This window comes from Triticum aestivum, chromosome 7B, assembly GCF_018294505.1.
Source record: "Triticum aestivum cultivar Chinese Spring chromosome 7B, IWGSC CS RefSeq v2.1, whole genome shotgun sequence".
Lineage (NCBI taxonomy): Eukaryota > Viridiplantae > Streptophyta > Magnoliopsida > Poales > Poaceae > Triticum > Triticum aestivum.
In genome coordinates, this window is record NC_057813.1 from 529,561,461 (window position 1) to 529,587,342 (window position 25,882).

Consider the following 25,882-nt stretch of genomic DNA (forward strand, 5'->3'; position numbering starts at 1 on the left):
ATTTCCGCAAAGAGAAGCTGACATTTGAGGTTGTGGATTTCCAGAGTGCCTACCATGCTATTTTGGGCAGGCCAGCTTATGCACGTTTTATGGCCCGACCATGTTACGTGTACCTCAAACTAAAGATGCCTGGCCCTAAAGGCATGATAACTGTCACTGGTAACCGCAAGAAGGCGGAAGAGTGCTTCCAGAAAGGCTCAAAGATCGCCGATGCTCAGATGGTGGCAGAAGAGTGGCAGGAACACCAGAGGAATGTAGACCCGAGTGATTTGTTGTGAGCCAAAAGCCTGCTATGGAATCAGCGTTCCAGTCGTCCGGTGAGACAAAACCAGTTCACATCCACCCGACCGACCCCAACGCTGCTCCGACTCATATCTCCACAACACTCGACTCCAAATAGGAAGAAGCGCTCATCCAGTTCCTCCGTGAGAACTGGGACATCTTTGCATGGAAACCTTCTGACATGCCGGGTGTACCCAGGGGACTGGCTGAGCATCATCTTCGAGTCGATTCAAAGGCAAAACCTGTGAAGGAACATCTGCGACGGTCCGCCGTCTAGAAAAGGAAGGCTATTGGTGAAGAAGTGGCTCGGCTCCTAGCAGCAGAGTTTATCCGAGAGATTTACCACTCCGAGTGGCTCGCCAATGTCGTCATGGTCCCCAAAAAGGACAATTCGCTTCGCATGTGCATCGATTTTAAGCATATCAATCGGGCCTGCCCGAAAGATCATTTTCCTCTTCCCCGCATCGACCAAATAGTCGACTCGACTGCGGGATGTGAGCGACTGTCTTTCTTGGACGCTTATTCCGGGTATCATCAGATCCGTCTGTTTGGACCCAATGAGATCAAAACAGCTTTCATCACCCCATTCGGGTGCTTCTGTTATGTCACCATGCCATTCGGCCTCAAGAATGCCGGAGCCACGTTCATGAGGATGATTCAGAAGTGTTTACTCACTCAAATCAGTCGGAATGTGGAAGCGTACATGGATGATATTGTGGTCAAGTCACGGAAAGGTTCCGACCTGCTGACTGACCTCGCTGAAACATTTGCCAACCTCAGGAGGTACGATATCAAGCTTAACCCATCCAAGTGCACATTAAGAGTTCCTGGTGGAAAGTTACTCGGTTTTCTCGTTTCCGAATGAGGAATTGATGCAAACCAGAGAAGGTAGGCACTATACTCTGAATGAAACGACCTGTGCGTGTGCACGATGTTCAGAAGCTTACTGGTTGCTTGGCCGCTTTAAGTCGATTCATCTCTCGTCTCGGTGAGAAGGCATTGCCTCTTTACCGACTGATGAAGAAGTCAGACAAGTTCGAGTGGACTCCTAAAGCTGACGCAGCGTTTGCAGAGCTAAAAACCCTGCTTTCCACCCAACCGGTGCTTGCTACCCCGATCAGCAAAGAGCCTTTGCTGCTTTATATTGTAGCCACAGGACAAGTCGTCAGTACTGTACTTACGGTCGAGCGGGAAGAAGAAGGGAAAGCCTTCAAAGTTCAGCGCCCAGTATATTACATTTCCGAAGTCCTGACCCCATCCAAGCAACGATACCCTCATTATCAGAAGCTTGTATATGGGATTTATATGACCACGAAGAAAGTTGCTCACTACTTCTCTGACCATATCATCACAGTCATCAGCGACGCCCCCTTATCAGAGATTCTGCACAACAGAGACGCAACTGGTCGAGTGGCAAAATGGGCGATTGAACTCCTTCCCCTGGATATCAGATTTGAGGCAAAGAAAGCTATCAAGTCCCAAGCAATAGCAGATTTCCTCGCCGAGTGGAGTGAACAACAGTTACCGACTCAAGTTCACTCGGAGCACTGGACTATGTTCTTCGATGTCTCCAAAATGCTGAATGGTTCCAGTGCCGGGGTAGTGTTGGTTTCCCCCCGAGGAGATAAGCTCAGATATGTACTCCAGCTTCACTTTCTCCAACAATGAAGCAGAATACGAAGCACTCTTGTACGGGTTGCGTATGGCCATTTCACTCGGCGTGCGTCGCCTCATGGTCTACGGTGACTCAGATTTGGTGGTCAACCAAGTGATGAAGGAGTGGGACGTCAGAAGCCCAGCCATGACTGGTTACTGCAATGCAGTCAGAAAGCTGGAGAAGAAATTTGAGGGATTAGAGCTCCATCACGTCCCCCGACTGAAAAATCAAGCAGCCGATGACTTGGCAAAGATAGGTTCCAAAAGAGAAGCCATTCCGAGTGGCGTGTTTTTGGAGCATGTTCACACGCCGTCGGTTCAAGAAGATCCTTTCACCGAGGAAGCCCCGCAGCCAAAAAGCGCCACAGATCCGACTGAAGTCGAGATCCCAGCTGTGGTCGACTTAATCATGGAAGTTCTGGTCATCACTCCCGACTGGACAGTGCCCTATATCGCCTATATTCTGAGGAAAGAGCTCCCAGAGAATGAAGAAGAGGCTCGGGAGATCGTCCGCCGATCCAAAGCCTTTACTGTCATGAGGGGACAATTGTACAGAGAAAGTACGACTGGAGTCAGCCAGAAATGCATAGCACTGGAAGAAGGTCGAATGATTCTCGACGACATCCACTCGGGGACTTGTGGCCATCATGCGTCCTCTCAGACCATCGTGGCTAAAGCATACCGAGCGGGTTTTTACTGGCCCAGAGCAAATGAAATGGCGAAAGAGATAGTCGACAAGTGTGAAGGATGTCAGTTCTACTCCAACATGTCACACAAACCTTCCTCAGCCTTGAAGACCATCCTGATCGTCTGGCCTTTCGCTGTTTGGGGTTTAGATATGGTTGGAACGCTGAGAACTGGCAGGAGCGGCTTCACCCATGTACTGGTGGCAGTCGACAAGTTCACCAAGTGGATCGAGGCCAAGCCCATTAAAAATCTTGATGCCGGCACTGCCATCAGCTTCATCCGAGAATTAATATTCAGATATGGAGTTCCGCATAGTATCATCACTGATAATGGGTCAAACTTCGACTCTGATCAATTCAAAGCTTTCTGCGCTTCCCAAGGCACACGAGTCGACTATGCTTCAGTCGCCCACCCTCAGTCGAATGGACAAGCAGAAAGAGCAAACGGCCTGATTCTCAAAGGACTGAAACCTCGGTTGATGCGCGACCTTAAGCACGCAACAGGCGCGTGGGTCGACGAACTTCCTTCAGTTCTTTGGGTATTGAGGACTACTCCAAATCTGTCGACCGGGAGGACTCCGTTCTTTCTGGTCTACGGAGCTGAAGCAGTTCTGCCGAGCGACCTGCTTCACAATGCGCCGCGAGTCGAGCTCTACTCTGAAGCTGAAGTAGAACTAGCCCGGCAGGATGCAGTCGACCTCCTAGAAGAGGAAAGAGAGATGGACATGATCCGATCGACCATCTATCAGCAAGACTTGCGTCGATTCTACACCAGAAACGCGAAGAGCCGAGCCTTCCAAGAAGGAGACTTGGTCCTCTGAGTCGACCAACAGAAGCCGCACAAACTCGCCCCTACTTGGGAAGGCCCCTTCATTGTTACCAAAGTTCTCCACAACGGAGCATACCGCCTTTACAACGTCGATCGCCAGATTGACGAGCCACGAGCCTAGAATGCGGATCTGCTCCGCCCCTTTTATACTTAAGTTGTCACTCGGATGAGTTGTAATAAAAGTACTTCTGTAGTGTATTCATCAAAGATAAGAGTTTCATAATTTTCTCAGTGATTGCTATTGCCTTTTGTTCTCATAAATCAGTCCCCCAGTGGGTGGCTTAGCTGCGAACCCGTTTCGCCTAAGTTTGTAAAAAAAAATCCTACCGAGTGGTAAGCCAGCCTTCCACTCGGAGGCTTAGATGCGAATCCGTTTCGCCTAAGTTTAAACAAAATCCTACTGAGTGGTAGGCCAGCCTTCCACTCGGAGGCTTAGCTGCAGTCCAAGTACTCGCCTAAGTTAAACAAAATCCTACCGAGTGGTAAGCCAGCCTTCCACTCGGAGGCTTAGCTGCAGTCCAAGTACTCGCCTAAGTTAAACAAAACCCTACCGAGTGGTAAGCCAACCTTCCACTCGAAGGCTTAGCTGCAGTCCAAGTACTCGCCTAAGTTAAAACAAAACCCTACCGAGTGGTAAGTCAGCCTTCCATCGGAGGCTTAGCTGCAGCCTAGTGTTCGCCTAAGTATAAAAGACAACATGCGCTCCGCAAGGAGGACGAGGCGCGGGTCGACCCCTGCCTCCTCCTTCCGAGCTACGCCACAAATACAACGTGCGTTCCGCAAGGAGGACGAAGCGCAGGTCGACTGCTACCTTCTCCTCCAAAGCCGCGCCACGAAAATCCTACCGAGTGGAGAGCAAACCTCCCACTCGGGGGCTTAGCTGCAGCCCAGTGCTCGCCTAAGTTTCTAAAATCCTACCGAGTGAAGAGCAAACCTCCCACTCGGGGGCTTAGCTGCAACCCAGTGCTCGCCTAAGTTTCTAAAATCCTACCGAGTGGAGAGCAAACCTCTCACTCGGGGGCTTAGCTGCAGTCCAAGTACTCGCCTAAGTTAAACAAAATCCTACCGAGTGGTAAGCCAGCCTTCCACTCGGAGGCTTAGCTGCAGTCCAAGTACTCGCCTAAGTTAAACAAAATCCTACCGAGTGGTAAGCCAGCCTTCCACTCGGAGGCTTAGCTGCAGTCCAAGTATTCGCCTAAGTTAAACAAAACCCTACCGAGTGGTAAGCCAGCCTTCCACTCGGAGGCTTAGCTGCAGTCCAAGTACTCGCCTAAGTTGAAACAAAACCCTACCGAGTGGTAAGTCAGCCTTCCACTCGGAGGCTTAGCTGCAGCCTAGTGTTCGCATAAGTATAAAAGACAATATGCGCTCCGCAAGGAGGACGAGGCGCGGGTCGACCCCTGCCTCCTCCTTCCGAGCTACGCCACAAATACAACATGCGTTCCGCAAGAAGGACGAAGTGCAGGCCGACTGGTACCTTCTCCTCCAAAGCCGCGCCACGAAAATCCTACCGAGTGGAGAGCAAACCTCCCACTCGGGGGCTTAGCTGCAGCCCAGTGCTCGCCTAAGTTTCTAAAATCCTACCGAGTGGAGAGCAAACCTCCCACTCGGGGGCTTAGCTGCAGCCCAGTGCTTGCCTAAGTTTCTAAAATCCTACCGAGTGGAGAGCAAACCTCCCACTCGGGGGCTTAGCTGCAGCCCAGTGCTCGCCTAAGTTTCTAAAATCCTACCGAGTGGAGAGCAAACCTCTCGCTCGGGGGCTTAGCTGCAGTCTAGTGCTCGCCTAAGTTTCTAAAATCCTACCGAGTGGAAGAGCTAACCTCCCACTCGGGGGCTTAGCTGCAGCCCAGTGCTCGCCTAAGTTTCTAAAATCCTACCGAGTGGAGAGCGAACCTCTCACTCGGAGGGCTTAGCTGCAACCCAGTGCTCGCCTAAGTTTCTAAATCCTACCGAGTGGAGAGCGAACCTCTCACTCGGGGGCTTAGCTACAGCCCAGTGCTCGCCTAAGTTTCGAAAATCCTGTCGAGTGGAGAACAAATCTCCCACTCGGAGGCTTGGCTGCAGCCCAGCACTCGCCTAAACATGACGAGTACAAGTCGATTGCAATTTGTGCTTCGTTCCTACCTGCAAAAGAGCATCACAGACACTAGTATATATTACAACCCAAGGAGGATGGTTGTTCGAAAGCAGAAGCAAACATATTTCAACGACAAACCAAGTTCGGATAACGTCCTACGGATCCAGAAGTGCTCAGGCACCAAGCCTGTTAAAGTTTATTGGTTACAAGACCACTCGGCATTCCGAGGCAAATTTAAGACATCAAGCGTAAAAGTTTTTTACCCCTCCTGTGGAGGGCTGGAAGGCGCAACAAACTCGTCCAGGTCGATCCCGTCTGCGATCTGAGTGGCAGCAGCAATGAAGGTCTCCATGAAAGAATGGAAGTCATGCTTCCTAGTATTGGCCACCTTGAGAGACACCAGCTTGTCTTCCCTCGCTTCCTTGCAGTCGACGCGGACTAAGGACAGAGCAACATCGGCACCACACCCGGCAGAAGACTTCTTCCATTCTTGCACTCGACTTGGAACTTCGTTCAGTCGAGTCATCAGAGACTCGAGGTCATTCTGAAGTGTTTCTTCTGGCCAGAGTGATGTGTCGATGCGCTACGTTGCAGCCTTCAGTCTTGCAAGGTAGTCGACCACTGCAGCAACGCGAGACTCGAGGCGGAGCACGTTCATAGCGGCTTCATCTTTCACTGGAGAGTTGATGGGATCCAAGCCAGTTTCCACTCGACTAGTTTCCTCTTCGAAGTTTTGGCAAAATTCTGTGGACACGATTCAAGGATAAGCTAATGTTCCTACATCAAGTCAGTAATTACCAGTCGGATATAAGGGGTTACCTTCGAGCATGAGGAATAGCTTCTTGGCGAGTCCTCCCAGATAAACCTCCAAGTCGTTCTTCTTTCCCGCTAGTTCGCCAACCTTGTCGCTCAGGGCTATCTTCTCACGATTCTGTTGGGTGACCTCCTTGTTGGCCGCGTCGAGAGCAGCTTTCAGAGTGGCATTCTCCTCTTCAAGTTTTCTTATTGAAGCCAACTTCTCTTCGGCAAGCTTCGTCTTGTACGAAGCCGCTTTCTGCGCCTCGGCAAGATCTAGGTCCTTCTTCTTCAGAACATCCTTCAGTTTATCTGTAAAACAACAGTGAGATCAGACTAAAAAATGGACAAAAATAAGGACAGTCGTCAAGATTCTCACCAAACATACCTTTTGCCTCCTCCTTCGACTTTGTGAAGTTCTCTTGGACAAGCTTCACATCAAGTTCAAGCTGGATATGCTTGTTCTCCAACTCGGTATAACGAGAAACAAGGTCACAAGATTTCTGCGAAAGATCAGTCGACAGACATCAAAGACAGATCACTTCCGAGTGACTAAGAGAAAAATCGTAATATTTCTAAGACTACAGCTGAATCTAAACATTCAACTGTAGTCTCGGGGACTACACCCAGTGGATGCACTCAGCGTGCCCCCACTAGTTCTATCAGCTAGACTCAGAGTCGATCAGTCGACCGGAAGCAGCTAACTGTCAGCAGTTAGACAAAAAAGAAGAAGAATTGTTCAGACCATAGCCGACTGCCAGCAGTCGACCACGGTCTCGGGGACTATACCCAGTGGGTGCACTCAGCGTGCCCCCACCGGTTCCATGATTCCACTCGACCAGTTCGAGTGAAACAAGTAAAAGTGAGAAATTTCAAGACACAAAGACTACAGTCGACTGCCAGCAGTCCACCGTAGTCTCGGGGACTACACCCAGTGGGTGCACTCAGCGTGCCCCCACTAATCCCGACTTTCCAATCGACACACCCACTGGGTGCATGACAAACATCAAGATTTCCAGTCGGTGTTCAACTAACCTGGACATTACTCTGAAGAGCTGAACTCGCGTCATAAGCTGCTTGGCTGGCGGTTCGGATCGCCTTCACCTGCTCCATCATAATCTTGGCTTGGCGTATGGCTTCCTTGGCAGCACTTGCTTGGTCCTCCGGGACGTGGTAGGTGGAGAAGAGAGAAGGTGGATCAGCACTCGACGATGAAGGGCGGGCAACCGTCAACGGATCCGCAAAGGACACGGTAGCCCGAGCAACATTGCTCCCCTCCGGAATCAGTGGTTCAGGTGCTGACACAACCTGAGCAGCCTTGCCAACAGTCGCCTTCCTGCTCCTCCTCGGCCTCAGCGGCGCTTCATCGTCATCGTCAGGGAGATCGATGATAACGCTTGGAGGAGCTGCAGAAGAAGTTCAAAGTCAAAAATAAAGATCCAACCGACCGAAAGCGAAATTGCGCAGATCATACCAGGATGAGAAGTAGCAGCATCTTCCATTTCTTGATCCTCATGCCTAGCTGAAGTCTCAGAAGTAGCAGCACTGCGATTTCAAAAAATCAGTCGGTCAGCGATCAAGTCGACCAAGAATATATCCATGTTAAAAGGAAAAACATGAGTTATGCTGTTACCCAGAAATAGTCGGAATCTCCATCCTCATCTTCGGTAGGGCCTTCGTCGGTTTTGTCGGGGCCGCTCGGGGTTGCTTCGACGCCTTCTCAGTCGGCGCCGGTGAAGTCGTCCGAGGGCGTTTCGTCGATTGCCCAGCAGGCGCGACTCCCTTGCCGCGTTCGACCATAGGGTCGTGGGCGAGTTTGGACCTTCTTTCAGAACGGGGAGGCACAACTTCCTCCTCCTCTTCCTCCTCATCGGAGCCTGCATCTTCATCACCCTCATCACCATCTGATTCCCACTCCTCCTGGCTTTCACCTCCACTTCCTTCCTCCTCCTCGGTCTGCGCTTGCGCCCCATTGGGCATCGAATACAACTCAGTGGTAGCCTGAAAGACAACAAACAAGACAAAAGTCGATCGACCGATCTGCAACTTAACAGAACGGACGGAACGTGATTACAATAGGAGATAAGTGGTCATACCTTGTCTGCCTCATAAGATTGGTCGAGTGGCGGGATCCTCCTGGCTCCACGAGGGTTGTCCTTGTTCCCTGTGATGGCAGTCATCCACCTCTCCAGTGTGGCATCGTCGACCTCCTCTGGGTGGACCCGAGTGGTGTCTTCAGTACCAGAGTACAACCACATCGGGTGGCCCCGGTACTGGAGTGGTTGGATGCGCCGCCAAAGGAAAACCTCCAGAAGATCCATGCCAGTCACACCGTCGCGAATAAGCTGGACTACACGCTCCATCAACATTTTAACCTGAGCCTTCTCCTCCGGAACTACTTTCAGAGAGGATGGCTTGTTCACTCGACTCATAGAAAAGGGAGGGAGCCCAGTCGACTGCCCTGGCGTCGGCTGGTCTTGGCAGTAGAACCAGGTCGACTGCCACCCTCTGACTGACTCAGGAAGGGTCATAGCCGGGAAAGCACTCTTACTCCTCATCTGGACCCCAAGACCCCCACACATCTGGATTACCTGAGTTCTCTCGTCATTTGGGTTGGCCTTTTTCACTGTCTGAGAGCGACAAGTGAATATGTGTTTGAAAAGGCCCCAGTGCGACCGACAACCCAAGAAGTTTTCGCACAAAGATACGAAAGCGGCGAGATAGGCAATGGAATTGGGTGTGAAGTGATGAAGCTGAGCCTCGAAGAAGTTCAGAAACCCTCGAAAGAAAAGATGCGGCGGCAGAGAGAACCCGCGATCTACATGAGTCGCTAAGAGGACACACTCACCCTCCTGAGGTTGCGGCTGCCACTCCGTCCCCGGGAGCCTCGCCGCCCCGTGCGCAATCAGGCCTTCGCTGGCCAGGTCATCGAGATCCTTCTGGGTGATGGTCGACCGGGTCCAATCACCCTGGATCCAACCTTGTGGCAGGCGGGACCGCGACAAGGATCCGCCCCGACTGGTCGCTCTCCCCTTCACCTTCGCCGTCGCCTTCTTTACCCGCTCCAAAGCCGCCGTCCTCTCCTTCACCATTGTCGCCGACGAGGCTGGAATGGAGCAGCGGCGCTGAGCAGTTGGCGAACGCAGCGGAGGAATCTGGAGACGAGGGAGGGGAAAATGAGGGAGCACTGTTCAAAAACCTCCGCCCGGTCTCTTATATGGAGCCGCTTCCGAGTGGCTGACTGGTAGGCCCGGGCAATCCTGTCAAATCCCGAAACAGTCGTGCAGGCGATACGTGGCGAAAAAGGCGGCGCAAGAATCGAGGCGTATCTGCCTTATCCCATTCGAGTACCGCGGTCTTCTCCGCTTCGCGCGCTTCCCAAAATTCAGATCCCACTAAATCCGCTAACCGCAGGACAACTTGCCAGACGGAAGATCTCCTGCGATCCGTCGCTCGGAAATCTCCAAGTCCATAAAGTTCACTCGACAGATATAAAGAATGGATCAAGGCGACTGAAAGGAAGTTGACATCCTCACTTGAAAGTCATTGATCCAGAGCAAAACACCTTTACAACACCAGAAAGCAGGTCGGAAAGATTGCCAACTCCTCCCTCACTCAAACCTCGATCCATTCGGGGGCTAATGATGAAGTCATGTACCTAGGGTAGGGTCATGGACCTGTCCAAGGTACCCTCCCCGAGGACATCTTTTAGAAGAAGCCGTCTTCCAGTCGACCAAGAGGGACTCCACTCGACGGACTAGAAGACACTCGACGAACCTGAAGACACTCGACCATGAAGACTCACTCGACCACCAGGAGTTCAAGATCTACTCTGTATCCAAACGGTCTGAAATTAAGTACTCCCTCCGTCCGAAAATATTTGTCATCAAAATGGACAAAAAGGAATGTATCTAAAACTAAAATACATCTAGATACATCCTCTTTTATTCATTTTGATGACAAGTATTTCCGGACGGAGGGAGTAGTCTTTATGGTCATGATGACACTTTATGTAAGGCGTTACTAGTAAAGCCGGACCTTAATGTACTTTAACCCTCCGCTACGTGGGCTGGCGAGGGTCTTGGCATCCTCTATATAAGCCACCCCCTCCACTGGCAGAAGAGTTCGCACCCCTGTAACTCTCACACATATAATCCAGTCGACCGCCTCCGGGCTCTGAGACGTAGGGCTGTTACTTCTTTCGAGAAGGGCCTGAACTCGTATAACACTTGTGTGCACAACTACTCCATAGCTAGGATCTTGCCTCTCCTTAGTACCCCCTACACTACTGTCAGACTTAGAACCACGACACCCGTGGCTGCACCTTCTAGCAGAAAGCCCGAAGCAAACACCGTGCTCACGCGCAACACGTTGGTGCGGTGCACGAGGCTGCAGAGCAGCCAGACGTACGTAGGAGTGCACACAAATTTTCCTCGTTGGGGCTCATGTAGGCACGGTAGAGGAATTGCCCTAGCAATATGGAGACTCTAGTGTGAATGAGATACAATGGACCTAGCAACTATAACAAAGTAATATAAATACTTTCACCGGTATATATCTCATATCATGAAAATCATTATAAAGGCATAAACATTAAAAATGTAATTTAATTAGCAAATAATGTCTTATACACCATGTATATATGATTAAAATGATAATTATAAAATACATGTTTAACTACTGAAATACAACGTTATGAAATGCGCGAGAAGGGGGGGGGGGGCATATGACACCCCTGTCCACCCCATAATCCTAACTTAAATAGTCCTTCATGGCTGGTAAAGTTAGATATCCATTTATTAATGTTGAAATTATGTTCAGCAAAACCCCTCCCTGGCAGAGACCGCTTGTCCATCTCGTCGTTGATGGTCGCCTTGAGTTTCCTCTCACCTCCGGAAGTGCCCGATCGAGCTAGTGCATAGAAAAAAGAAAAGCATGTAGAGCAAACTTTAGCTCATATGTACTGGAATGCGACACTTTCGTAGTAATGCATACATACATGCTTGTACATAATTTCATGCCTAGAATGGTATAATTAATGATGATATCACGATTAAAATCTTATTTCATGGCTTAAAGTTCTTCTCTAGCCTAAACCGTATACCTGATTTGCAATCAGTTTTCATCATTTTCTTCACCGATGAAGGCTTCGATACTAGATCTCGTATGCTTATGTTTCGTCAAAAATATTTGACCCTAAAAGTTTCCATAAAAAACTCTAAAAAACCTTTTGTTGAACTTGCCACCAAATTGGAACTGAAGTTTCCAATATATTGTTATGAAGTTACCATGTGGTAACTTTTGGTACAAAAGCAATGGAAACTTCATAATTCTCCACCAGAGCATGAGTATCATCAACCGTTGCTTCTGATTTAGCTCACATAGCGACTGAAGAAGCCATTCATCCCCGTCAAAGAGAAGCATGCTTTCGTCGGGGAGATTCCAAGTTGAGCGCATAGCACACCACATGCTTTTCGCGTGCGGACACCTGACAAGAGCACCATGCATCGATTCCTCCTCTATCCCGCATATAACACAATGGCCATGTGATTCCACGTGATATATGTGCTTGCATTGATGAGTAAGGACCCCCCCCCCCCCCCCCCCCCCCCCCCAACGCAAATTTCCATGCAAGTGTGTGGACTTCGAGCTTCCAGATCGGTTGTATACCACTAGGGTACACTCGTCGCAGCAATCCTGTGTTCCTCCATGATCACCTCCAGGCCAAGCGCATATGTAGTATGAACCGAGAACAAATAGTGCTTGCCAGGCTGCCAGGCGATGAAGTCTTCCTCAAGGGGTCTCAATGATTTGATATTCAGAATCTCTGGAACATCCCCAGGGAAGAAGTGTTGCTATATGAGTTGAGTATTCCATCAAGGCAGGCATGAACTATCGACCATCTGGAAATCCACGATCCAGCACAGACGACATGAATGCCGCGTGGTAATCGACCGATATGGTGCACCGCGAGGGATCCAGGGGTCATGCCACGCCCGGATGCTAGCCCCATTTTCCACAGGCCAAATAATACCTTTCCCCGCAAAATTTAAAAAATGATGGTGTGAACTATGCAATGTCCACAGACTAAGCAGTCGTCAACATTTTATTTTCATCCTGCGTCGTCTGGCGCATAGTCAGTTAAGCATTTTCGATTGGATCAACATTTCACAGGGCAAGAAGGCATCAACTCATGTGTTGGTGTGTTGACCTCGGATCACGAGATCAACATCGAGTTTTGACCCTGAAATTTGGCATGTTTGTACTGTTGTGCCATCTCCTCTACATGTATGCGTTTGTTAGAATTTCTCAGAACACATGAATATGGTTGGTGTCCACTTAAGAGAGGCCGCTACGACTGCATTCATTTGCGTGCAAGTAACCACTCCCAGGAAAGATGGCGACGGATTCAACGATGGAGACGTCTCTGATCCACGTACTAGTGTTAGGTGCACAAGCAAGATTATATATATGTGCCAGGTGGTTGTGTTCATGTGCACGAAATGGAATTCATCAATTTATTATAGGTCTCTCTCGTGACTGAACTAAGTACTCCCTCCGTCCGAAAATACTTATCATTGAAATGGATGTATCTAGATGTATTTTAATTATAGATACATTCATTTTCATTCATTTTGATGACAAGTATTTCCGGACGAAGGGAGTACTAGTATGGCCAATTCTTGATGACTGACCGACAATGGTTTCATTGTCGATAACTGACTGAGCTTTCTTAGTACAATTTTTGACGGGGGTGATTTTTTTTTGGCTTCAATTGAAGCATTAAAATAATACAAATGAGCACACACTCGGTGTACTCAGTCTCTACATAGTTAGAATGCATACAACGAATACCAACACGCATACAAAAAACACTCCCGCAAATAGTAAGGTCATATAAGACCAAAACTATGTATAAGCGAGTAAAAAAGAAAAATCCAAAACGATTAGATCCGCGATCGGCAAACTACAACAATGATCAGATCCGCACCAACCATCTCATGACACCACATATGCGGCGAGGTTGTTACAACAACGCCTTTAGAAAGAGATCGGCACATAAGCATACCTTTGCTGGATCCCTCCGGTGTATGTTGCTTTGTTTTTATTTCTTAGAATCACCAATAACAGTTGTTTCAGCGGTGTTGTTCGATCAAGATAATAACCAAAGCAATTAATACCTGAGTAAAATCCAATTAATATGTGGAGCACGTGATTACCAAGCACTAACTTGTTGTAGTAACCATGTTACTACGCAATCTATCAAGAACAAAAAAGGATAAGCACAAAACAAGCGTAAGGATGTAGCTCAACACTGCTCGATTTTATTGATCAATGATATTCATGGATAGCCCCAGCGTGTGCCCCATCTTTCGTGTTTACTTCAAACCATTATTGGGAATGCAGATACTTGGTACCGAGCAACTACATCATACTCCCTCTGTTCCATAATATAAAAATATTTTATACACTAGTGTAGTGCACGAAATGCTCTTATATTATGGGACGGAGGGAGTAACAATTATATCTCTGCTCTTCCATCTATGCTGCTTAATCCGTTAAAGGTTGACGTCTTAATTTTTGAGGACGGGGCGTCGATCCGTTGGTTGTGCTGTTAGAGTTGCGGCCAGCCCGCCCGGATTCGAGCCTCGGCTCTGACTCGCGGCGCTCGCGGAGTTTCTCGTATAAAAAAAAAGCCAACGAGAGTTAACTCTTGGATTGTTTTCATATTTTTTTGACGTCTTAAATTTCCAGCATGCCAAATGATTTATCACCACGGAACAAGTTTGCATCTCTTGGTTTTAATGAACAAATTACCTTGTCAGGCAAAAACAAGTTTGGTGTACATGTAAACTGTGTCTAGAAATGACATGCGTGCCCAATCATTGATGCTTTCTCATTAACACCATGGACCTCTATATCAGCAATGGGAGAAAGGAGCACCTCTGTATTCCATTCATTAAACAGTGAAAACAAACATCACCAGCACATTATGACATGAATCCGACAAAAAACATATCTTGTCACGATTCAAAAAGGAAATGAAAATTCACAGCTCGCAACCATGCATGCATACGTATTGCATGTCATTTATTCTATATATCATTACATATTAACTTCCCATATGCCCAGATAAAAGAGAATATTTAGTAGTTGGTGTTCCCCCAGAACTGAGATTGAAGCCAGTGAATCAGATCCTTCTCCACCTGAAATGCCGTGGCTAAGACATCATCCGAAATCGGTGGCTTTGATCCAAACACTGCATTGGCAATAGAAATAACTCCAGGGTTTTGGCTGCTGAGCGAGGACAACGCGGCTGCTGGCTTGTCATGCGCTAGGTTCATTTGGAAGTGGATCATTGCTTTTGGGAATACGAATACATCACCCTTCTTAACTATCTTTGAGAAGAGCCTGTTTGGGTTGGATGTGACAAATCCAAGGTAGAGTGTCCCCTCGAGCACCGTGAGGAGCTCAGTGGCACGAGGGTGTATGTGTGGCGTGTTCACACCTAATGGTCCATAGTCGATGCGTGCCAACGAGATGCCGAGGGTGTTGAGGCCGGGGAAATTTATAACATTGATGTTGGTGACGTTAGACCTGACCTTGCTCGCCTTAGTATCCCTAGGCTGATCGAGCATGGCTGCGTTGAAGAAGTCTTCCGGGGTTGCGGCCATTGGGTCCTTGCAAGCAAATCCATTTACTCGCACTGCACGCATAGAGAAAGTAACATAAATCTTAGAAAGTAACGTTTGCGGCTTGAGCATGTAGTAATAATGCTTTTATAACTCTATATTATTAGCATGTACTCCCTCCGTCCGCGAATAAGTGTACATCTAGCTTTTGTTCTAACTCAAAGTTTTGAAACTTTGACCAACTTTATAGGTAAAAGTAGCACCATTTATGACACTAAATTAGTATCACTAGATTCGTTTTGAAATGTATTTTCATAATATACCAATTTGATGTCATATAAACCTACTACTCTTTTCTAACAAGTTGGTCAAAATTATAAAACTTTGACTTAGTAAAAATGGTAGAAGTACACTTATTCGCGGACGGAGGGAGTAGTAACCTTCCATCTGTGATCAATGCTAGGCTATCACAACATTAACCACGACATCACTAGAATTAAGGACACACATGTATACGCGCACATAATATGTATAGTGCATACCAGGCGCCTTCATGTCGGCAATGCAGAAGTCCTGAAGAGGGCTAGGATCATAGGCAGTGGCCTGCCATGAGGCCAGCGCAAGGAGGGCTGCAAGGAGAAACAATGAGGAAGAGGAAGCCATTGTGAGTTGCTTTGCCAATGGAGGCATGGATGGGTGTGCTTAAATAGCCGCAGATTGACAGAGCTGGCGCAAGCAACAGCGTGGTTATATGCATGAACCTGCATGTGAGCAAATAGAACAAGTCAAGTACTCCTACGAGAGGAACTTATCAACCAATTGCAATAGTCCCTGCTCGCTGCTAGAACTTAATTGATGGTCCAACTTCTTAAGTTTCCATTAGAAAATGTAACACGTATCTTCTCCACTAAGTAATTAACATGCCACATTAGCATGTGCTTGACCGACATTACATTTCTTGGACGAGACAGAGTAGAAGATTGCCGAACCATGCAGAAATCATGAAGGAGAACTGCATGTGATCATCATAGAAGAAGGAAAGAGTACAAACGACTTAGCAAAACAACAACAAATGACCTCACAAACAAAAGAATATCAGAAGCGGGCCTTCTAGGCAAAACACGATACGTGTAAACGAGTCTTCTCTAATTCAAATAGTTGTGAGAAGATAAGAAGACACTTTTGAACACGTACTCTAAATGCTGCACTACATTTATCTTCACCTCCTCTCGCTATGCCCGATATTGAAGAAAAAAGTGACCCTTCGAGAAATAGGCAAATCAATTTTTACTTGAATGTTAAAGCTTACAGAATGCTCAGATTAGATACTTGAAACTTGTGGATGGGCTCTTAGCCCCCAGTGGTCAGAGTGCAGTGCCGCCTTCTAGCTGGCGCGGGTTTGAACCTCGGTTCTACGTGGGTCTCATATTTCCTTCTTAATCTTAATAATCTTAATTAAAAGCCGTAGGGGCTCCTCTCCATACTGGTCTAGTTTTTTTTGTAAGATACTTGAAACTTTTACGAGTAAACTTTCTTGAAAGATATTTTCATGCACATATAGTTTCCTTGCTAGGTGCTGTAGCATAATTGCAGGAACCTTATGTAAGCACGTGACAGACCAGCTGCATATTTTGGACGACTGAGAACAGTTATGATCATGATGTGCGACCTAACAAAGGTGGATAGGGACAAGGTACACGCAAGTCATCATCATGGTACCCATTGGCCATTATCCAGTTCACTTAATTGCCACACTATTTATAACATTGTTGCGCAAGTTTCGTGTTGTGGCAAAAGATGGTACTCACAGCGTTTGGTTTCATTCCGGCATCAACCATTGTAACATATTATTTAGTTTTAAAATTAGGACAGCGTAAAGGATTGCGATCTGCCGACACCCAATGGTTATTGACATCATATTTTATACTCCTTTGTCAGGAATTACTTGTCACAAAAATGAATGTATCTAGACGTATTTTAGTTTTAAATATATCCATTTTTTTCTTTTCGTCACAAGTAATTCAAGACGGAGGGAGTAGTATATTCCAAGGGATTTAGGGTTCCACCCAAGAGATCTCCCAGTAAATATTTATCCTTTTGTGATAGGCTCCGTGTAACAGTGCAGACTCTTAGTTACGTTTACACTTGCTCAATTCATGGACATTGCGTGCAAGTTAAGAAAAGTGGTGACCTATTCAACGGTAGGGAAGTCAGTGATATCTGAGAATTTGAGAATATGTACAGTAGAGTTGTATTTTTTGTTGGATAAGGTAGTTGTGTATAGGGGCACAAGCAAGATTATTGTAAGCTCTTTCAAAGATATGCTTCACATAAATAAAAGTTCTTCCGTATGCATGGATGCATGTGCATACGTACCTACATTCTTTTCAGATCTTTATCAAAAAAGTACCTTTCCAGATTTACAAATCTAAAATTTTGCTGGTGCCACATCATTGTCATCGGTGCGCCGAGTCGACGAGTCGTATCCACAAATTTGGATTTTTCTTGATATCCGATAGGTCCCTATAGCGACGTCTAAACTAAGAATAGTCTATAGACAATGCTTAGGATCACTATCTGAATAATATGGACAGCAGTTGACGACTGACTGAACTACTCTTAATACATAGTGCTCTATTGCTAATTCTAGGATTGCCACGTCAGAAAGAACTGTAAAGTCCGTTCGGAAGGGATGTGATTTTTTTGTACCCATCAGTATTTAGTCCAAGTTTAAGCTAAATACTGAAGGCGGCAAATTTTTTACACCCATTCCAAAAAAACCTAAACTGATGTAGATAAAGCCGACCTTTTCCAATTTCCATGTATGGCATTGTTCCTGTTATTGCTTAGCATTCCAGTCCATCCATTTTAGTTCATCTACGATTACACTAGTTATGGGCTTAAATTATTTAAGATGGCTCAATATTTTTTTTGATAAAGGTCATTTTCATCCATTTAATACTGAACGAATACTCTGGTGCGCTGGTCTTTTAGGGCCTTAGAACGACGACTTCTCAATTGTCTACTACAATAAGATTAGCCCGGCTCTAGTGAGAGATGGGCGATGACGGCGGCGCGCCTTCGGCTTTGCTCCAATGCATGTAGTCGTCGCTAGTTGGTCCATGGACCTGGTTGTAATTTTATTACCTCTAGTGCTCTATGTACTGCCAAGATTGATGAATAGATTGAAAAGTTCTCTCGCAGAAAAAAAATCCATGATCGACAAACTACAACAATAACCTCATGCGCACCAAACATCTTATGAAACCACAAGCGATGATGTTCTTCAATAGCAACGCCTTCATGAACGGAGCCGCACTCAAGCGTCGTTGTCACCTGATCTAACCATCAAAGGCCAGATTCTAGGTTTTCACCCTAAAGAATCAGTCCGAGCAATACCTTCTATAAGGTAACGGCGCATAAATATCACCATTGCCAGGTATACCAACTCGGGTCGGAGCTAGGTTTTCACCCAGGAGCTCGAGACCGGTGCTTAAGTAGCACCACATCAAAGTCACTCAAATGTTGTTGGCACCACTTTTCTACTATCCCAGCAGCTACATGAGATTGGCGACCGTCACCGCTGCATAACCATACCCTCTGCATCAAGCCGTCGTTCATAAATTACATCTCATCGTCGAAGACAACCATCGGATCTAAAGGGAGAACCCTCACGAAGACCTTTTGGTGGCCACCACAATCTGTAGTGAGGCTGCCTCTGCAGGACGGAGTGGTCACCACTCGGACCAACACCGACGACAAAGCACATAACCGCCGACTGCCACTTCGCCAAAAAGAGCTCTGCCCATGCCCGTCGTCCAACGGGTCGACATGGCTAGATCTGGAGCACGAAAGTAGATGCCCATTATCGATGCTCACCCACGTGAAGTGCAGCCGCCACTAGACCAGGAGTGCACCGGCCGCCAAAGTAACGTCGCGCTTCCTAACCAGAGCACTACGCCCGGCACGAGCATGCCCACCATCATGCCTCAACCATGCCTTCACACCGCCGCCTCGCAGCCACGCCTTTGAGGAAGCCCACAACCGTGTCGCCGTCCTTGGGAGCCTTGAGGCTTGCCCTCCGGCCCTCTCTGGTGGCGGCGAGAAGAGGGGAGGAAGAGAAGGACGATGGCAGCAAGGTGATGACCCATAAGTGTAGGGTATCAATCATAGTCCTTTCGATACTTAAGACTTTCAAACCCAACAAGGAGCAAAAGGAAATGATAATCGGTTTTCAGCAAGGTATTGTCTACAAGTACTGAAAGTGGCGGTAACAGATAGTTTTGTAGCAAGGTCGTAACAAGTAGCAAGTAGCAATAGTAACAAAGGCGCATCAAGTTGGCCCAATTCTTTTTATAGCACAGGACAAGCCGAAACGTTGTCTTGTAATAAGCAAAGTGTTCTCGAGGACACATGAGAATTATTTTCTAGTCACTTTCATCATGTTTATTTGATTCACGTTCGCTACTTTGATAATTTGATATGTGGGTAGACCAGTGCTTGGGCGTTGTTCTTACTTGAACAAGCATCTCACTTATGATTACCCCCTCTCGCAAGCATCCACAACTACGAAAGAAGAATTAAGATAAATCTAACCATAGCATAAAACATATGGATCCAAATCAGCCCCTTACAGAATAACGCATAAACTAGGGTTTAAACTTCTATCATTCTAGCAACCCATCATCTATTTATTACTCCACAATGCCTTCCCTTATGCCCAAGTATGGCGAAGTATTATGTAGTCGACGTTCACATGACACCACTAAAGGAAGCAACAACATACAAATCATCAAAATATCGAACGAATACCAAATTCACATGATTAATTATAACAAGACTTCTCCCATGTCCTCAAGAACAAAAATAAGTACTCACAGATCATATTCATGTTCAATATTAGAGGGGTATTGAATATCATTAAGGATCTTAACATATAGTCTTCCACCAAATAAACCAACTAGCATCAATTACAAGATGTAATCAACACTACTAACAACCCACAGGTACCAATCTAAGGTTTTGAGACAAAGATTGAATACAAGAGATGAACTAGGGTCTGAGATGAGATGGTGCTGGTGAAGATGTTGATAAAGATTGGTCCTCCCACGATGACATGATCATTTGTTATGTCGATGGCTTCGATTTCCCCCCTCTCGGAGGGAAGTTTACCCAACGGAATCGCTCTGCGGGGGAGAAAAAGTGCTCTTGCCCAGGTTCCACCTCGAGACAACGACGCTTCGTCCCGAAAGTCTTATTATTATTTTCTTGGGAAAATGGCTTCATATAGTAGAAGCTGGGCACCAGAGGCCTACGAGGGGGCCCACAAACTCATAGGGTGTGCCGAGGGGGTAGGGCACGCCCCCTGAGCTTGTCGCTCCCTGGTGGCCCCCCTCCTGGTATTTCTTCTGCCAATATTTTTCATACATTCCAAAAGAATTCTCTGTAAATTTTCAAGAGATTTGGAGTTGTGCGTAATAGCTATCTCAGTTGTAGCCTTTTCCGGTCCAGAATTCCAGCTGCCGGCAATCTCTCTCTTCATGTGAAACTTGCAAAATAAGAGATAAAATACATAATAATTGTATCATAAAGTGAAATAATCACTGGTACACGTCGGTGCTATACAAACGGTTTTAAACCCCTTTTTGCGACGACATTTGGAACCGTCGCCAAGTGAGTGTGGGCGATAGGGGAGGTCCTTCCCACACGACCCAGAAATCGTCGGGGATAGGCCCTCTTGGGACACCAGATGAGTTCGTGTGCAATCGGGTGACCCATGGAAACCCAATCATTTCCGTACGTATGTACATCCCACACGGTAAATTCCAGAAAACATTTCCGTAGGTATGTACATCCCACACGGTGAATCCCCAAAAAAAATTCTGTAGGTATGTATATCACACACAGTCAATCCAAGGAATACGTTTCCGTTCTTATGTACATCCCACACAGTCAATCCAGGAAAAACGTTTTCGTTCGTATGTACATCCCACACAGTCAAACCAGGAAACATATAGGCTCGTGTGTGATACATGTAACTATCACACACGCTCTGTCTTGGTTAACCGTTTGCTTTTATCAACTACATCACACATGATTTGATGAAGAAAACTGTGTGGCATTGGGCTATCCATCACAAGCGCTTTTACTTCTAGAACCGTTTGCAAAGTTCCATGACCCATTTCGCAGATTTATTAGTTTACAATTAATAATTCTAGTATTACGAAAATTCACATTTCATATCGAACAGTCGTTTGCCAATTTCATATCAGGCACATAGATATATTTTAACATCACAGTACGATAGCTACCTAAAAATAGCAGAGTACAACATATAGATAGTTCAACTTCATAAGAACAATATTAGAATAATATATTCATTTCCCTAATCGAGATCATCCAGACTCTCCTTATCCACCTTTGCTTTCAGTTCAATAAGAACCTGTTTTGCACTGGCCAACTGGTAAAGTGCCTCCTCCTTCGCCACCACCATCTTTGCAAAGTCTGATTTAAAAATCTGAGCTCATTCTCCACCTTCCTCTTTTTATCGCGCATTTTCAATTATTCTTCAGCATTGACAACACTATCTCTAAGCCTATCTCTGTTCTCTTCCTGATACATGCTCCAGAGCTTTGCTAGGCACATCTTCAAAGACTATGGCCACTCTTGATCAACCCACTCCAAGTAAGAACACTTCTGTTCATCCTATAATATTTAAAACTAGATTAGTAACAATTGTAGGGAAAATGGGTTTATAGCAACATAGAAAATCACCAATACTTATTTTAAAAAACTGAAGAAACATGTTAATTATGACATATCTCCTCAAAAAGATCAATGTGCAAATGAATTAATTGCTACTGACGGAACAACCAAATTCTGAAACATCAGAAGCTATAATTAACTATAACAACGCTACAAGTTCTTATTCATGTACTATAAATAAAAAATTGAACATTTTAAGAGGAAGGTAAACATAACTGCAACAACATAGCGACAGTGTTTGGATGACAGCAAATTGATACTAACAGGTGTGTACATGCACAAATTTAGTAACATAGAACTAATAGCACTAAGGCATCCACTATGTAAGCCAAAACCAGTGTAAAGACAAATGTTGCTACATCTCGCACCGGTGCCCTGCACTGGCGAGCCGATGCAGCGGAAAAAAATCAGGGACCCGAACTCCGAAGCACCTAGTTGCTTCGACGCCCAGTTCCTTCGTGCCATAAAGATATAGTATTTTACTGCTTGGCTACTCGGATGTGTGGACAAGTTGGCTCCACAAACTGCTGAAGCGGTGCCAAATAATTCTCTAATGGCACCGCTGATGAGATGGCAACATTTCTAGATACTAGGTACAAACTGTGATACTGTCTTATGATGTGTTTGGTTGAAAGTGTGGTATGAATGGGTTGGGATCGTGACAGTGTCTGAATCACATCTAACAGATGATTTGTAACAACGAAAGAGGGTCTAACCTTCTCTGCACATGCCAGAAACTTCCTCCCACTGTCCACAGATTCAAATGCAATTAGCTTCACGCATGGAGATTGATGGTGACAACGAGCAGACAGATCTTCAGCCAGCAAGCTCCATTCATTGTAACTGATGGTCCTAGGGAACTACAAGAGGAAGAAATGACTCAAATTGACCGCTGGATAAAAATCCTTCACAAAGTCATAGACTGAGAGAGAAGAGAGGTATACGCGGGTGGTGAAGGAGTCGTCGTCGGAGGAGGAACCGTTGGAGAGGTCTTTGAAGAAGACCATGGCGACCCCGGCGATAGGATGCGAGACGGCGAGAGCGAGGAAGCGACTGTAGCTTAGGAAGGAAGGAAGGCGGAAACAGGGGAAATGTGACTTGTGGTCGGGGAGAAAAGGGGATGGGGAGGGTAGATATTTCGGCGGTAGGCCAAAAATTTTGAAATGTGGAGGGAAACTTTGCGCGCGGTGCCGGCGGACACCATTCACTTTGAACGATAGTGTGCATCGCAAACGATTCTTCTGCTTAATGCGCATGGGATGAGTTTGATAATTGAAATTTTGGTGAAAATTTCCCCGCATACGTCATTGCATAATTTAACATCGCTTGCTAATTTGGGCACACAAAATAGCGTACATCACACAGACCAGACTTACTGAATTGAGCAATTTTAGTAATTAAACAGATATAGTTCACCTAAACATTGATCTAACAAAAGACCGGCTTTAAAAATAAAGCCTAAGTACGAATAATTTTAACAAATCTGCCGCCGCGCCGGCCTATGCATAGCCGGTGTGAGATGAGATGTCGATGACTTGTCCTGGCGACATGCCGCCGTTGATGGACTCTGTGTCCCCCCTGCTGAAGTCGACTGCGTCCTCGTCCTTGGTGCCACCCTCAAGGTTGTAGTACTCGTAGTAGTGGTTGCGCTAGAGCTCACGTTGGTACCCCACCGCCGATTCCTCGACGGACAGACTCTTCTCTACCTCGACCTGGGCCACGTGCAACTCCTTCTCCTAGCGCTGCTCGATCTCCGCCGCCTCCTGCATCTCCAGCTCCCGCTCGACGACCTCATGAGGAAGCAGGTGCTCCATGGCCACCGCCGCCTTTTCGAACGTGGGTTGCATGCTGGATTCTGAGGTGGCCTGGAATATGTTGGCGTGGATGGCCTCGACCCAGGCCAGGGCGACAGCAGCGGCACGGACATCAGCTCGAGCGCTCTCGGCGTTTGTAGCGGCCGTCACAGCAGCAGCTGCAGCTGTCTCGGCTGCTGCAGCTGCCCTATCGGCTGCCACAGACGCTCTCTCGGCGGAAGCGGCCGCGCTCTCGGTGCAAGCGGCGGCGCTCGGCGGGGATGCGGCCATCGTACGGGCCTCAACGAAGTGTTTCCACGGCGTCATCTTTGCAAGAAGGGGGTGCGGGAATGGGGATCGGAATTTGTGGATTCGGGGGTAGCCGACACTAGAGCAGACGAGCCGATGAAGCTTAAGGAGGAAGACTTAAATAGACCAGAATTTTTCACCGCAAACGATTCCTACAAAACAACTGTGTGTGATGTTGTACATATTTTTCATTAGCTGTGAAAGACGAATTTGGAGCAAAGTGGCAACGGATGGTGTTTTAAATGTACGAGAAAATTTGTAGTACTAATACAACTGTCATGTTAAATTTTGGAAAAATTTAGGGGTCATTTGACCTTTCAAGACAGTTAAGTGATTTTCTAGCCATTTAATGACCGTAATTGAAATTTGAACTACATGTACATGCAGCAGCTAACCAAAACGGTTTGAAAAGTCATATTTTGTGTATTTGTGTGTGATTTAATTCCACGTGCAGTAAATTGGAAGGAATTTTCAAATATATTGGTCTAACGGCTATGACACAATTAAGCATGGAGTGTCATAAAATTTAAATTCCAAAAAATTAAAAACATGAAACCTTGCTAGAGGTAATGTCATACCACCAAGATGATCTGGTACAAAAATTAGCCTGTTTGATGAAAGTTTGGACACACATCCCTCACAAACCGGAGCAACTCACTAGAAGGCTCGTGGTTCTGAGAGGGAACAATGCATGTTTGTTGACAAACGACAGATAGCTTCCTCTTACGGCTTTCAATTTTTTTTCTACGTGTAATGTGCACTGATACTAACTGTCATGTGAAAATTTGGAAAATTGCAGGGGTCATTTGACATTTTTAAGACATTTAAGTGATTTTCTAGCCATTTAATGACCGTAATTCAAATTGGAACTAGATGTACATGCAACGACTAACCATAATGGTTTAAAAAATCATGTTTGTGTACTTGTGTGCGAGTTAATTCCATGTGTAGTAAATTAGAAGTAATTTTCAAACACATTGGTCTCGCGGCATGGACACATGCATTGAGTGCCATGGCATTTTAATTCCAAAATATTAAAAAATGATCAGAAAAACATGAAACTTTGCTTGATGTAATGTCATGTCATCAAGATGATGTGGTACAAAAATTGGCCTGTTTGACGAAAGTTTGGACACACACCCTCACAAACCGGAGCAACTCACTAGAAGGCTCATGGTTCCGAGAGGGAATAATGCATGTTTGATAACAAACGGCAGATAGCTTCCTCTTACGGCCTTCAAAAAATTTCTACGTGTAATGTGCACAGATAGAAATTGTCATGTGAAAATTAGGAAAATTGCAGGGGTCATTTGACCTTTTGAAGACATTTAAGTGATTTCCTAGCCATTTAATGACCGTAATTCTAATTTGAACTAGATGTACATGCAACGGATAACCATAATGGTTTGAAAAATCATATTTGTATACTTATGTGCGAGTTAATTCCATCTGCAGTAAATTAGAAGCAATTTTCAAACATGTTGATCTCACGACATAGACACATGTACATGCATGGAGTGCCATGGCATTTTAATTCTAAAAATTAAAAAATGATCAGGAAAACATGAAACCTTGCTTGATGTAATGTCATGCCACCAAGATAATGTGGTACAAAAATTGGCCTGTTTGACGAAAGTTTGGACACACACCCCTCACAAACCGGAGCAACTCACTAGAAGGCTCGTGGTTTCGAGAGGGAACAATGCATGTTTGATGACGAACGACAGATAGCTTCCTCTTACGGCCACAACGGCCTACACACGACTAGAAACCCAACCTGTAGTTGGGCCAGGATGCAGGCCCGCTAGCCCAGTAGGCCTAACAGGGCATCGTAGTAGAGGTAGCCCAGAAGGCCTGCATTAGGAAGGAGCTCGAGACAGCAGCCGCGGCGGGGCTTATAAGCTGGCGTGGGCGCCCCTCGGCTTGCGAGGTGGGACTAAATTTGCCCGCACCGCACCTGTGCCAGGGCACACCTTTAGTCCAGGTTGGTGGCTCCAACCGGGACTAAAGGCACCCCCTTTAGTCGCGGTTGGAGCCACCAACCGGGACTAAAGGTC

At 46.4% G+C, this 25,882-nt stretch overlaps 1 protein-coding gene across 1 annotated transcript; it reads right to left on the reverse strand.

Annotated features, from left to right (window-relative positions):
• Window positions 1-14,253: 14,253 nt before the first annotated feature.
• Window positions 14,254-15,738, reverse strand: LOC123161916 (germin-like protein 8-4). The gene is made up of 2 exons (XM_044579730.1): window positions 15,501-15,738; window positions 14,254-15,032 (listed from the first exon to the last, which is right to left on the reverse strand). Exons 1-2 carry the CDS (start codon window positions 15,646-15,648, stop codon window positions 14,473-14,475), a joined length of 708 nt encoding a protein of 235 aa, XP_044435665.1. The 5' UTR covers window positions 15,649-15,738; the 3' UTR covers window positions 14,254-14,472.
• Between the last annotated feature and the right edge of the window lie 10,144 nt (window positions 15,739-25,882).